Raw genomic sequence first — 15,877 nt, forward strand, 5'->3', positions numbered from 1 at the left:
AGTGTCATGCCAATTGAGCTAGATGTTCCCCGAGACCATGGTCACCAGAGCCCTCCATCCAGCAACTAAGGTCCTTAACATTTTGAAAAGCGGGCCTCACTATTCCGTGCATTCCTGTTCCCTTCCTCTTGACACACCATTTCCACCCCAGAAATGTTATTACCTTGCAGCTTGGAATGTCAGAAAGAGGGCTTATAACCAATTTCTAAAATACACCAGTGAAATAAATAACGGGAAATACATCCATGTCCTAAACTTCACTATTAAAGTATAATATATAAAGTTTAAGAAGAGAGAATAAATTTTTCAGCATTAAGGTAAATGTATTTTCCGTTTGATTGTAGTTAAAATTTTAAGTATGGTATTTTTCTTTCAGCAAGATTTTTATAATTGCCATTTTGAATACACATAAAATTAAAATTTTTAGTTTCTTTGAACTTTGAACCTATTTTTGGATTATGAATTTTTATTTTTAAAATGTGGTACTAAAATAATAATTCTTTAACATATATGGTGCATATACAATTTGGTTATATTTTAATGAAGAGGCAGAATTTCTAGAAATATACTTGTTTCCATGGCAATAAACTAGCCTTTATATAGGAATAAATACAATCTAATGAGCATGGATTTCGTGTTCACATTCCACAACAACATTAAAATAAGCCCCTGTCTTCTGAAATAAGAATATAGCACATTTCTAGATAAGAAAGTAATTTTTTAATAACAGAAAAGTTTCAGAAAAATATTAGAAATTTTGCACTCAAGTGGAAAAAGTCCAGTGTTTGAGGGTTTTATTGAGAACCTACCATTTTTTAACCTCTATTTAGACAATCTTCAGATTAAAAAAAAAAAAAAAAAGAACCAACAGCATCTCAGGAAACAGTACATAGAATTAACAAACCTGGAGCTGGTCTACACTTCCAAATGATCCTTTCCTCCTTTTCATATTAAATTCATCGAGGTCCTCAGCTTTCAGTTTTAGACCTTGTTCCTGTTCTGTTTTTAACTGTAGTTCCTATAGAAAAAGAAACAAAAACACTTTATTGCCTTACTAACTTGCTATCACCAAATATTCATGCAGATAATCATTTTCTTTTTTAAGTGTAATAAACTTGGTAATCATTTTCTTAACATTTACTTTTAGTTGCAAAAAGAATGAAAATTAGTATATGAGTATTGGAGTATTTGAGAAGAAAAAAATATTAGCCCCTCACTGGAAGCTATAAAATCAAATGGCAAAAATCAGTGTTTACTAACAAAACTGGTTGTTTTCTTCATTCTTTTTCAGTGTTACAAGTTAACATAAAAGTAAGCATTTGAAAATTATAAATGTGCTTTTCTCTTCTGCCTTTCTGAGCTCATTACCTTCACAATCAGCTCATTACCTTCACCCATCTGCCTTGGGGATATTAGAATTTATTACAGTAGAAATACAAAAAGAATATTTCTGGCATTCAAAAGTGGGATTTTGCAACTTGAGAGTAGCTGTGCAAGACAGATCATGGTCCTTTGAAGACTACTTTCCAAATTCCTTTAGCATCCATCCACATTTTAAGAGTCAAGTAAAGAGGCCCAGTGCTCACAGTGCTCTCCTGGGGTATAGAGAAGATGCCATTGTCTACCATTAAAGCCTAGCAGGTATCAGGAGGAAGGTCATGAATCAATGTGGGCAAGTCCACGTACTACCTGTTATTGTTCCATGATAGTACATACAGAAACCGGAAGTGTTTAGAAACTTTTGTAGCCAACTGAAAAAATAATCTTATTTCTGTTGAATCTAATAATAAAAAAATAGGGCTTTTATTTGAATATTTTCATTTTTTATTTCATCCTTCTACTAATTCATTTTTTACAGAGTATTGCACTATGACAAATTAGTAATATAATCAAAACTGTACCTTCTCCACAGATCATTTCAGAAGCACTCATATAAAGAAAGTAAAAGAAAAGCCTATCACTTCCCATCCCTGAGAATGGTAGAAAGGAGAAAAGAGACAGTAAGAAAGATGTGTGTTCCGATGTTCCTCTCTCCAAGTTTTGACCCAAAAGGTATAAGTAAAGATATCACCAACGGCAGATGGAGGCCTTACCCCTACTCCCCATTTAGGACAGGGAAGGCAGACTGCTGTGCCGGGGCCCAGCCTCGCTGAAAGAGCAAAGCACTCCAGTCAGGAGACTAGTTGGCACTTCTCAAACTCATGTAGGGTGGATTCTGAGTTGACAGCCAATGGGGGTCAGTCATCATGGAGAAGTGACCCCACAACTGAGGGTGAGAACAGGCCACCGGGCCCAAGCTAGATGGAAGACCTGGTGGCCTTGAGAGGGGTTTATAATGCCAGTGGGAGATGAGATGAAGCCAAAGTTAGCCAAATGCACCCCTATGCTCTAACTAAGCTGAGAGCAAGATCAGACTATGAGTTATACCAGCCTTGGGCTTCACCATCAGGAGCCAGCAAGGTAAGTAGGGCAAGGTGGACAAGGAAAAGCAGATTCCAGCCAGCTACATCCAAGGATCAGGTGAAAGTCAGGAACCCCTTCCCCCTCAACTCCATGGGCTGCAATAAAAGCTACACACCTGACCACCACATACACTGGGTGCCATCTTAGGGAAAGAAGGACAGGGAGGGAGAGGCTAAGAGACTGAGCATTCTTATTTAAGAAACCTCAAGAATTACTTAAAGGAAATGTTTGAATTATCAGGGAAGATCTGAACAGATTAGACATTTGGTTAGTTCCCACATTTCCAACAATTATCAGGACAAGAGTGGGGGTAAGGGGCTCATAAATAAGACAGCTCTGCTATAGATTAAGTAAATTTTCTATGCCCATCTGAGATGTATTATAAGTGAATTTGCACTGTATTTATTGTTGTTGGTAGTGCCATTGAATCAGCCCCAACTCATGGCGATCCCATGGACAATAGAACAAACTGTTGCCTGATCCCGTATCATCTTCATGATCATTGGTATGCTCGCATCCATTGTTGTGGCCTCTGTGTATTTTGAGTGCCTTCCAACGTGGGGGTTCATCTTCCATCACTATATCAGACTATATTCTGTTGTAATCCATAGAGTTTTCATTAGCTAATTTTCAGAAGGAGATCACCAGGCCTTTGTTCCTAGCCTGTCTTAGCCTGGAAGTTCCACTGAAACCTGTCCACCATGGGTGACCCTGCTGGTATTTGAAATACCAGTAGCACACAGCTTTTACCATTATAGCAACATGCAAGCTACCACAATATGACAAACTGATAGACAGGTGGTAGGTATTATTATTTACCACCTACTAGGGTTGCTATAAGTCAGAATTGACTCGATGGTAATGGGTTTAGGGTTGCTATGGGTCAGAATCGACTCTGTGGCAATGGGTTTGGTTTTCTGGTTTTTTGGAATTCCTCATAAGGAGCCCTGGTGGTACAGTGGTTAAGTGCTTGGCTGCTAACCAAAAGGCTGTGGTTCGAACCCACCAGCCGTGCCACAGGAGAAAGATGTGGCAGTCTGCTTTTGTAAAGATTACAGCCTTGGAAACCCTATGGAGCAGTTCTACTCTGTCCTGTAGGGTTGCTATGAGTTGGAATCAACTTGATGGCAATGGTATTTTTTTGGGTTTTTTATGGGCAATTCTTCATGCTTTCCTATCTCTAGTTCATAGTTATAATTTAGCCCGTCATAGTCACAGTATCCTCAGGATGCTGAAATAAGGCACCTTATATGTGAAGCTGACTTTCTCCTATTCCTATTCTTCTACATATACTTTAAACAGTATACTGCAGTTGGGAAGATTAAACTCCCTCTTCCACATGTTGCTCTAGACATTATTGCCTTTTTCTCATATTGTAATCCCTGTTATAATATTAAAAGTACTGTGTACCAGGCATGGTACTAAGCTTTTTACATCGATTTATGTATTCCATCTGATCCTCACAATAATTCTACGAAGCAGGACTATTAGAAATTCTATTTTATAGATGACAAAACTGATGCTTAGAGAAATAAAAAGCCCAAGGTCACTGACAATTTCAAAAGATCTCATACCTCTACTTGAAAGCCCATCTACGGACTTCAGTTAAGAACTGCTGCTCTTAACATAGTTTATAAAGAAAATGTTCTACATCCTACTTTGGTGAGTAGCATCTGGGGTCTTAAAAGCTTGTGAGCGGCCATCTGAGATACTCCACTGGTCCCACCGTGTCTGGAGCAAGGGAGAGTTCAACTAGATGCTGCCCAGCTACCACCACCAACTACTCATTTGCTCCTGAAGGTTCACCCTTTAGCCAAAGATTAGACAGGCCCATAAAACAAAATGAGACTAAATGGGCACACTAGCCCAGGGGCAAGGATGAGAAGGCAGAAGGAGACAGGAAAGCTGGTAATGGGGAATCCAAGGTCGAGAAGGAGAGAGTGTTGACATTGTAGGGTTGGCAACCAATGTCACAAAACAGTATGTGTATTAATTGTTCAATGAGAAATTTGCTCTCTAAACCTTTATCTAAAGCATTAAAAAAAAAAAAAAAAAAAAAAAACTGCTGCTCTAAGAACCTATGCAGAAGTTGTAGTATTCTCTGGAAATAGTTTCGACAAGTAGAAAATGGATGAAGAGGAGTGTCAGAAAGTTAGCTCCAAACAGAAGGGAGGAAGTCCTTTAGGACCATGACCAGGTTTTCTGTTTTTTGCATGAAGTGGAAACTTCAATATATCTTTGGGGCAGACGTTTTCTGGAATACTCCCTGTTGTTGTTAGGTGCCGTTGAGTTGGTTCTGACTCATAGCAACCCCATGTACAACAGGATGAAACACTGCCCAGTGCTGTGCCATCCTCAAATCATTGCTATGTTTGAACCCATTTCGCAGCCACTGTGTCAGTCCGTCTTATTGAGGATCTTCCTTTTTCTCTGACCCTCTATGTTACCAAGCATGATGTCCTTCTCCAGGGACTGGTCCTCCCTCTAAGGGAATCATTGAGCTAGAATTAAGGAAACTGTGGCTGGAAGGAACAAAATTGCCCTAGGTAAGAATGTGAACAGTTTAAGTAACAGGCAGAGTTGCATTTCAGCTGACTATACACCCTTAAAACAAGATAATTTGTTGTTCTTTTCCCTAAGCATGGAGTTAGAGAGCACCGTGTCTTGATGGTTTAAACTGTGGGCTATGAGAGCAGGAGCTGAGATCAGGCAGGCTGAACTTCACACTGTAGGAAGGACTGTCACAAGGAGACTAGGTTGTTAGTGGAAATGAGAATTGGACAGATTCAAGCTATTAGGAAGATATAATCTGTAATACTTACTGGTTCACTGGATGTGGGTGATGAGGAAGACGGAGGAGTCAAGGATAACTCCTCGATTTCTAGTTTACACAACTGAATAGACTGATAGGTGTAAGGCACACTGGAGAACTGCATTTTCTCCCCACGGAGAGGCATGGGGGGGATAAGTAAGGAAGACCATGAATGCATCTACAGGTTAACCTAGTGAAGATGCTGATGGCTGCATACATGAATCTGGAGCTCAAAGGGCAGATCTGTGATTAAGGATTAAATCTGGAGTTGTCAATTTGACTGCAGCCATGGAAAAAGATGAGGGGACCTGGGAAAGAGTATAAAAGATCCGAGGGCATAAGCCAGAGCCTGGAGGAACTCCCATATTTAAAGGACTGGTAGAGTAGGATGAGCTAGCAAGGACCAAGAACAATCAGAAAGGGAGAAAAAAACAAGGAGAGGGTGATGTCATAACGGCAAAGGGAAATACTTCAAGACAGAAGGAGTGGTGAACTATGCCGGATGCAACTAAGGTGTTTGTTAGGTAAGATAAGGACTTTAGTGACGAGAGCACTAGTGAACTTCTCAGGACCATTGAAGTGGGTGGCAGAGTCAGAACCAGCTGGAAAGGAGAAGAGAATGACTGGAAACAGAGGAAACAGGAACAGATGCAGCCACCTTTTCCAAGAAGTTTGGTTATGAAGGAGAGTAGACAGAGAGTAGCTAAAGGGAAAAATAAGGTTGAAGGAGGATAATCTTAGGTTGAGAAAAATCTAAAATGTTTAAGAAAGAATTCATGAGAAAAGGAAGCTGAAAATACAGGAGAAAAAAGGACTAAGTGAGATAAGGCACATAAGTGCTTAGTGTTAAAAAAAAAAACCACCATTACCGTTGAGTGACTTCCAACTCATAGTGCCGCTATAGAACTGCCCCACAGGGATTCCAAGGAGCAGTTGGTGAATTTGAACCGCCAATCTTTTGGTTAGCAGCCAACCTACGAACCATTGCACCACCAGGGCTCCAGTGCTTAGCATAGTCTTGATCAAAGGTAAATACTCAATAAATGTTAACGATTGCTATAAGAGTTAATTATTATCATTATTATAAAGAATAAGCAACATAGCTTAAATTCTTGATTTTTTTTTTTAAATTTGGGAACAGGTTATATTCCAATGTTAAAAATCTAAGAAACCTCCTTAAGCCTTGGGATCAGCTTAACATTTCAACAGAACAGAGTCTGGCACATGGTACATACTAGAAAAGTGTTTGCTATTGTTATTATGATCATCATCATCTTCTGCTCTGTGAGGCAAGTGTGATTTAGGTCATTTTAGATAAGAATAAACATACTGGTAGATGAACCCCTGAAACTATTGTCCTGAAATAATCTTTAAATCTTAAACCAAAAGTATTCCCTGAAGTCATCTTAAAACTGAACAGTAATTTAGCTTAACTAGTAAAAAATGTCTGCCTTGAGCACTATGCTCTTTTAAGAACTATCTATATGGGATCAGAGTGAGCACAGCAACTTAAACGATTAGACAGGAACTTTAGGGGGCAGTGAGTTTATGTTAATGTGGGGAGAACAACTCAGAAAAAGATGGTAAGAATGGTTATACAACTTGAAGAATGTGATCAGTGTCACTAAATTGTACATGTAGAAACTGTTGAATTGGTGTATGTTTTGCTGTGCATATTCTCCACAACAACAAAATAAATAAAATTTAGAATGAAAAAAATAAATAGACTGAGAAGGTAAGTGATCTTCTCAAAAAGTGACCCAGCCTGAAACTGAGAGAGCTAGGATTTGAATCTAGGCTGGTCTGGGACTCTGGAGCCCCAGCCTGACACCACGAGGTCCTCCCCAGCCCAGTCTATGCGCTAGGACTGCTGGGCATACAGGTCTGATCATGCTTCTGCTCACTATGAGTGAAATGGTACCATTTTACCCTCACTGTTTTTTCCATGTCAAAGCACTTTGAAAATGGGAAATAAGTCGGCAATATATTTATGTTTTTGACACCCTCAACTGAAGTTAAGGTCCTAGTAAGAAAAACTGTATCACTGTACCTTCTTTTGTGAAGTTAAAGCCCTCATGACAGTACTCAGAATTCAACAAACCGGTTTTACAATGTAGATGAACAAGGCTTTCAAGTGAATAAGGACAGCAGCCAAGGGCAGGCCAAGGTTAGATAACTCAGAAGCCAACTGAATCAAGACCTTGGCTTCATTAGCTCTGAGCCGTTTAACATTTCATATTATGCTGAGCAGGAAAGTATGACAGTATTACTTTGATTTTTTGTTGATCCCGCTTAATTTCTGCATCCAGTTGCTTCCTTTTTTCATTTTCTTCTCGAAGTCTTCTTTGCAGCTGTGCCTTTTGATATTTCATGTGATCTACATTCTGCTCTAGTTTGTTAGCGCGTTCCTCATTTTGGATTGACAGTGATGCCAATTTCTTACTGTCCTGTTGCTTCTTCTGTAAAACCTGAGATCACATGGGATATTTCAAAATGAAAAACTGTATCTCTCACACTCCTCAAGTAAACTTAAGTTTTCATTCAATGGCAAAGGAGGCATTTTGCCTAGATTTTAATTTATTTTTGATAAGTTCACAGACAATTGCTTCTCTACATTTCTTCTTTTACAACTGGAGCAACCATTATTTTCACCAGATATGTAAAAGTGTAAAGAGTGATGAGGCTTCCAGATGCTGACAACCAAGCAGAACCAAGATCTCTCTGTTTTTATTATTTTCATTTTAAAAATATTGTATGCATATGGTAAAAACTGAAACAGTGCAAAACAGAATTTATATTTTAAAAGACTCTCTTTTACCCTAGACTCCTAATTTACCTGTCCTGCTCCCTAACACAAAGTTACCAATTTCTTAAACATCCTTCCAGAAATAATTTATGCATATGTATGCAAACAGCTTCATATATATCTTACATACACTGTTTTCCACCTCCTTTTCTCTTTTTAGCCTATCTTAAAGATCTCGCCATACAGATTTGTTCTTTCTGTATGATCGCATAGTATTCCACTGTGCTCTTGTTGTTAACATCCAGCTGTAGCCTAAATCATTAATCCCTGAGTAAAGATGATCAGAAGTGATACTATTTCCCCTGAGTGTGACCAACCATTATAATTACTATTTTAACATTTATCTTAAGTAGAGTTTCTCCCCATCTAGCTAAAATTTACCTGCAGAAAGCATTAACAATTTGCTAACATTTTCAAAGAGTTTACACCATTAATATAAAACACTACAGTATTACAATTATGTTCTTAGCATTACACTAAGTACCTCTTACAAACCAAAACCAAACTACTGTCATCAAGTCGATTCCGACTCATAGCAACTTTATAGGACAGAGTAGAACTGCCCCATAGGATTTCCAAGGCTGTAAATCTTTATGGATACAGACTGCCACATCTTTCTCCCGTGGAGCCGCTCCTTTATTTTGGCAATAAATTGTTAACAGAAACACATCTTGTTTAAATTAAACTAAATTATTCATAGAGACATTGTAGCTCAGAGCAGTGCTACTCAAAGTGTGCTCTGTGGACCAGTGAAGTCCAGGGACCGTTTGTTACTGTCAGTCAGCACCACTAAGCAAACTGTTAGACTCAGCTGGCACTGCTTCATGCAAGACGTTCTTGACGAGGGAAGCAGTGTGCTGATCTACCTGATCTCCTGCAGACTAACAACCAACAATCCCCAGATGGACTACTTTGCGCACCACTGGCTCAAAGGCCACAGTACGGCCTTTGCAGTTTCCCATCCCTGGACTTGTATACAGGCTTTGCCACTTATCATTGACACTAATTGCAATCATGGAGCAAAAAGGACAATACCAGCATTTTAGTTTCTATTTCACATAATATTAAAAATATCAGTATAAAAACTGATGATTTTATTTAAAAGTGAGATAGGGTTGGCCTTGTCTTTTACCATTATTCTACAGGCGCTGTTCTCCCTAACAGAGGGGCTCAAAAGTGCACCTTTGTTAGTATTAAGATGCTAATGCAGCATACAGCTCTATGTACATCTAACCAAAAAACCAAACCTGTTGCCCTTGAGTCGATTCTGACTCATAGCGACCCTACAGGACAAAGTAGAACTGCCCCATAACGTTTGCAAGGAGCTGCTGGTGGATTTGAACTGCCGACCTTTTGGTTAGCAGCCGAACTCTTAACCACTGTGCTACCAGGGCTCCACGTACATCTAAAGACATACAACATACAGATTTCATTTTTTTAAATATTGAAATAAATGCACTACACTAATAAAAACACTAGCATTTCAATATTTTAAATTGGTATGATAGAGTACTAAAAACTGGTATTGTCATCAGAACTATGTGACTCGGAATGAGATATCTTACCTTTCTAAACTTAGTTTCCTCATTTGTTAAATGGGGACAAAAACACTCACTTCAAAGGATTAAATGAAGATCAAATAATACCTATAAAACATTTGGCATGTATATGGCACTGTGCAGACAAATGGTAACTATTGTCCTCATCATCACCCCCACCACCATCCTCAACATCTTCATCTCCATGATTAGTGCATGGTTATGTTAAAGGCACAGAAATCTCTAAAACTACACCTAAAAATTGTTTCACATCTTATAACATGGAGGAATCTGGAGGGCATTATGCTGAGTGAATTCAGTCAGTCACAGAAGGACAGATATTGTATAAGACCACTATTGTAAGAACCCAAGAAAAGGTTTAAACACAGAAGAAAACTTTCTTTGATGGTTACGATGGTGGGGATGGAGGGTGAGGGTTATTCACTAACTAGATAGTAGATAAGAATTATGTCAGGTGAAGGGAAGGACAGCACACACTACAGGGGAAGTCAGCACAACTGGACTAAACCAAAGCTAAGAAGTTTCCTGAATACAATCAAACGCTTTGAGGGACAGAGTAGCAGGGGTAGGGGTCTCGGGACCATGCTTTCAGGGGATATCTTGGTCAACTGGCATAACAAAGCTTATTAAGAAAATGTTCTGCATTCTACTTTGGTGAGTGGCATCTGGGGTCTTAAACGCTTGCAAGTGGCCATCTAAGATGCATCAATTGGTCCCAACCACCCGGAGTAAAGGAGAATGAAGAATACCAAAGACACAAGGAAAGTATTAGCCCAAGAGACAGAAAGGGCCACATAAACCAGAGACTTCATCAGCCTGAGATCAGAAGAACTAGATGGTACCCAGTTACCACCAATAACCACCCTGACAGGGAACACAACAGAGAGTCCGTGATGGAGCAGGAGAAAGGTGGGGTGCAGAAGACTAGACTTAATGGTCTGACTGAGACTAAAGGAACCCCAGAAAGCATAGCCGATTCTCTATCAGCCCAGAACTAAAACAGTTTCCAAGGCCAACTCTTCAGACAGGGATTGGACTGGACTGTGAGATGTAAAGTGATACTCCTGAGGAGTGTGCCTCTTAGCTCAAGTAGATACAAGAGACTAAACGGGCAGCTTCTGTCTGGAGGTGAGATGGGAAGGCAGAGAGGGTTAGGAGCTGGTTGAATGGACATGGGGAGTTGGGGGGAAAGGAGGAATGTGCTGTCACAGTATGGGGAGAGCAATTATGGTCACATAATAATGTATGTATAAATTTTTGTATGGGAAAAAAAATTGTTTCAGTCCTCTGCTGCATCAGATATTTCTTTTGAGCTTAATTTGTGTCTTTCCTTTTCCTTTCCTTACCAGGACCCTTAGAGGAGTCCCTGGGTGGTGCAAACAGTTAATGTACTTGGCTGCTAACTGAAAGGTTGGAGGTTTGGGTCCACCCAGAGGCACCTTGGAAGAAAGGCCTGGCTTTCTTCAGAAAAATCAGCCATTGAAAACCATACAGAGCACAGTTCTACTCTGACACACACGGGGTCACCATGAATCGGTATCAACTCTTAAGGTTACCCTTAAGAGAAAAGGATATACAGCAGAAACACGGGAAACAAAAAGACATGACAATTCACAAACCCTATAATCATCTTTAAATTACAACCATTTTAGTTATGTGAGATAGAGAAAATATAAAAATAGTCTTTGCTAAATCCATATATAAGGCTTAAACTATAGAAGTATATGATAAATAAATAACTTCCTTAGAAAAACAATAATTCTGCTTATTACTTATTAAGGTTGAGTATAAAGATTGCAATCAAAACTGAAGCTAATATATAAGCCTATGAAATTATAAATAACATTTCACAGTAAACACAAAGGAAAAATCTTCACTGTTTTGTTCTAGTAGTGTTTTGTGAAAATGAATACTTCGTTAGACATCACAGCCCTAATGTAAAGGGTCAAGAAGTGAAAAAGAATTGATCCCAAGCTCTCTGAGGCGAATTACCACATGAAAATATGGATTTTGAAAGTAAATTTTCTGAAGGAGAGTAGAAGGTGTGACATATACAACTACCACATCCTCCTCAAAGCAATTCAAACATTCAAGTCATATTATTTTGACTTGGTTGGTGACTTGAAAGGCTATTTAAGTAAACATTTTTACTGAAGACGTCTAGATGTCTGAGGTAGGAAGAATCTAGCCTCCCTGGGAGGAGGGACTTTTTGGTTCTGTTCACCTCTGCAGCCCCACCTAGGACAGGGCCTGGCACACAGGAGGTGTGCAGTAAACATTATTTTGCTGAAAGAAAAGAATAATTGTGTTACAGTTTCCAAAAAAAGAAAAACTCTTAGTAGGCTAATTACAATTCAATTCCACCTACAATCAAAACTATATGAAAGCAACAGATTATGAGAGGAAAAGAACTAGAAAGGTATCCTAACAAATTCATTACCATCAGACTAACAAAGCACTATGACCATCCCAAAAGCACCTGGAAATGGCTTCATTACACAAAATCTCTCTGTAATGAAACAGTTTTTGTAGAATGGAAATTTCACCTGTAGCTATTTCTGAAGTTATGCTAAATCCAGGCATTAGGAAATTAAGGCTGAGCTGTCGTACTCAAAGTTATTAACTTTTCTTAAACCAATCAGTTATGGTTCCAGAAAATTGACTTAAAGAGACGACTGACTGCGGTTATCTTTATTTTTTATCATACGGTTTATGATGTCGTTGGTAGCTGCCGTCAAGTTGATTCTGACTCATGGTGTGTGCAGAGTAGAACTGTGCTCTATAAGGTTTTCAAGGCTGTGACCTTTTCGGAAGCAGACTGCCAGGCCTTATTTCCAAGGTGCTTCTGGATGGGTTTAAACCACCAACCTTCCGGTTAGTAGTCCAGCACTTAACCATTTGAGTCACCCAAGGATTCTTTTGATAATATGATTAAAATAATAATTCTTCTTGAATGAAGAAATATACTAAAACCAAATTCACTGCCATCAAGTTGATTCTGACTCATAAAGACCCTATAGGACAGAACAGAATTGCTCCACAGGTTTCCAAGGCTGTTATCTTTATGGGAGCAGACTGCCACGTCTTTCTCCTGTAGAGCGGCAGGTTCAAACCGCCCGCCTTTTGCTCTGCAGCCCAGCTTTAACCACTGTGCCACCAGGGCTGCTTGTAAACTAACTGGTACACTGGAAAAGAAAAGTTGCCGTTCAGTTTCTCTTGCTGGTTCTATATCCTACTGAAAATAAAAACTGAATCCCACCTCTCTCCTATCTCCATACAACAATCTCCAAAAGCAGGAGACCTAAATAAGTTTTGCAATTACATCTTTACAATTACCTGGACTTTTAGCTTGGCGTCATCCATCTTTTTACGGAACTCCTTCTGTAATTTTACCTTCAAAGCAACATCAGAAAGATCTTTGTTTTCCAGTTCCCGTAGCTGCTTTTGTGTTTCAGTTAATTCCACTTTCGCCTGTTCTGCTTCATGCTCTAGTTTTGTTACTTTCAGAGAATACTGTTTGCTTACAGACTGGGCATCATTACCTTCACCATAATAGTAAGAAGAAGAAGAAGAATTTTTCATTATGTTTTAAAAAAACATTAAAACAACATAAACATAAAAATGCTCTACTCTGAAAAATCCAGCTGAGCAGTGTTTCTAGTTAAGGCCAGGCATTAAAACCCAGCAGTCCCCACCCACCAAGTGGTCTCTTCTGGATTAGTTCTTTTGGTTCCTATCTAGTGCCATTCAATCTTCTCACTGGTTCAGCTTTGCTGGTAGCAAACTTCAATTAACAAGGACATCTGGAATGACTCTTTGGCCTCTTGCCTGGCACACTTTGGTTTGCTGCTATCAATAAACTATCTCCTTGAATTCTTTTTCTTTAATGTTATGAAAATTTTTAAGCATACAAGAAGTAGAGAAATAACATAGTGAATCCCCGTCACCCAGATTCAAGAGTTATCAAGATCTTGCTTCAACTATGCCTGCTTTTCTTTTGATTTACTTTGCTTAACTACTATGGAGCAAATTCCAGATGTCCTATCATTTCACCTAAACATACTTCAATAAGCACCTATACAAAATATGGACACAACCAAAAAGTCATTATCATACCAAACAATATTAATACCCCCCAGCCTATATGCAGACTTCTCTAATTATTTCAAAAATGTCTTTACAACTGGTTCATTTTAATCGGGATCCAAACAAGCTCAATAATGCCTCTGATTGCTATGTCCCTTAGGAATCTTTTAAATCTAGAGAGGGCCCCCTCCTCTTTCATTCCATCAACTTGCTTAAGATGAATTATTCTTAAAATGCTTTTCTTATGGATATTTAAAACATAGAGACAAGTAGAATATAGATATTTCTATATCTCTTTTCATTCTAAGCCCAACTACTGACCCTAAAAACTTGGTTTGGAATTGCCCTGAGAGTCAACTGTCCCTGAGCTAGACTGGCAAACTCGTTCTAGAACAGCATAGCTCGGGTTCACCCCGGTTTGAACGATTCATAGATGAACTCAAAGTTTAATAAGATTCTCTTAATTAACTAAAAACCCGTTGCTGTCGAGTCGATTCCGACTCAACAGCTACCCTATAGGACAGAACAGAACAGTCCCATAGGGTTTCCAAGGAACGGCTGGTGGATTCCAGCTGCTGACCTTTTGGTTAGCAGCTGAGCTTTTAACCACTGTGCCACCAGGGCTCCCCTCCCACCTACTGGCTCTAACACACCTTGTTATACCAAATTCCAAGCTACACTGGACAGTCCTAAGCTTCCAAAACTAAATAAAGTAAATGTGATCACATCAGAAGCAGCTTTAAAAGCTCTTCTTTCTCATTAAGAGCTGGTTCACAGGGTACTATTACCTGTTTTTATTAACTCTTTAATCAGATCTTCCTTCATCTTGATATTAATTGTAAGTTCTCTCATTTTTTGCTTAGCTTCAGTAAGTAAGAGTTCAGACTTCCTTAATTTTTGCAAATTTAACTCTTGACTTTCCTGGAGACATTCAAGCTTTACATCTTTAAAATAAAAGAAACAAAACAGAGCTAAAACTACCTGCTCGTATAATATCCAACAGAAGTAGAATTAAAAAAGAAGAGCAGACACAAAAGCAATCTAGAGAAAGCAAAGGAAAGGACAGACAGGCAGGGAAGGAAAGACAGGAAAAAATACACGGCAATCAAGATTAGTTTTCTAGTTTACATTAGAATTTTCATTTCCTAAAAAATAAAAAGATATGCTTTAGTCATATCCTGTAGGTTCTGATACATAGTTTTTCACGCTTTATTTCTGTGGTGTTAACAGCTAGTGGACTGTTCTGGTTAAGAGTGCTCTGAAGATAGAATGTTGCTGTTAGTTGCTGTTAATTCCGACTCATGGCCACCCCGTGTGTTTCCAGAGTAGAACTGTGCTCCACAGGGTTTCCAAGGCTGTGATCTTTTGACGGCAAATCACCAGGCCTGTCTTCCGAGACACCTCTCGGTGGGTTCGAACCTCCAACTTTGACTAGTATTTGAGCGTTTTAACTGTTTGTGCCACTCCGGGATTCCTCATTGCCTTTAGATATTCTGTAATTTGAGTTTTGTTTTAACCTGAGATACTTGCAAAAGGTGTAAAATCTCCAGTAAAATCTCTGAGTAAGTAGAAGATTGGCTTTATCCTTATTAATTTCTAGTTTTATTGTAATTGGAGAATGCAGCCGACACCATGAGACTCAGTGTGTGGTACTATCTGTTATTGTCCTGCACAAGAATGTAAATCCTGTATGTCACTAAGCACCCTGCTTTAGTTTAGCTGACACTGATTTGGGTTTTTTTTGTTTTTCATAGCAAGATTTTCTCCATGAAGTAGTGCACTGATGTACATTCTGGCCTGGGTTTCCTACCTGGTCGCAGACCAGTAACAAACAGCTCAAGGAAGTTACTTTACTACACTGGTCTATAATATTTCTACACTTTGAAATTTATTTTAGTTTTACTTGTGACATAATACATAGTCAATTTTTTATATTACATGCATAAGCTCTTAAAAAGATGTTCTCTACCTTCACAGTGCAGGACTTATTTATTATGTTATTTACAGTCCCTATATCCTTTCTCTCTTTTTTGTGGTTTGACCACTCATGGGCCAAGAGTGATGAGTTAAAATCTCCTATATCCAGCTGGTTGAATGGACACTGAGGACCCAGTGTGGAAAGGGGGAATGTGCTGTCACATTGTGGGGATT

General features: G+C 38.9%; 1 protein-coding gene across 1 annotated transcript in view; it reads right to left on the reverse strand.

Annotated features, from left to right (window-relative positions):
- The window catches only part of KIF27 (kinesin family member 27), a 90,834-nt gene that overhangs the window by 22,898 nt on the left and 52,059 nt on the right, over positions 1–15,877 (reverse strand). Inside the window, exons 9-12 of the mRNA XM_023735773.1 lie at positions 14,515–14,670; positions 12,977–13,182; positions 7,546–7,743; positions 905–1,018 (exon numbers count right to left, since the gene is read on the reverse strand). Coding sequence (XP_023591541.1) covers positions 905–1,018; positions 7,546–7,743; positions 12,977–13,182; positions 14,515–14,670 — 674 coding nt within the window. The remainder of the gene's footprint in view (positions 1–904; positions 1,019–7,545; positions 7,744–12,976; positions 13,183–14,514; positions 14,671–15,877) is intronic.

Source organism: Trichechus manatus, unplaced genomic scaffold (genome assembly GCF_000243295.1).
Source record: "Trichechus manatus latirostris isolate Lorelei unplaced genomic scaffold, TriManLat1.0 scaffold00082, whole genome shotgun sequence".
NCBI lineage: Eukaryota > Metazoa > Chordata > Mammalia > Sirenia > Trichechidae > Trichechus > Trichechus manatus.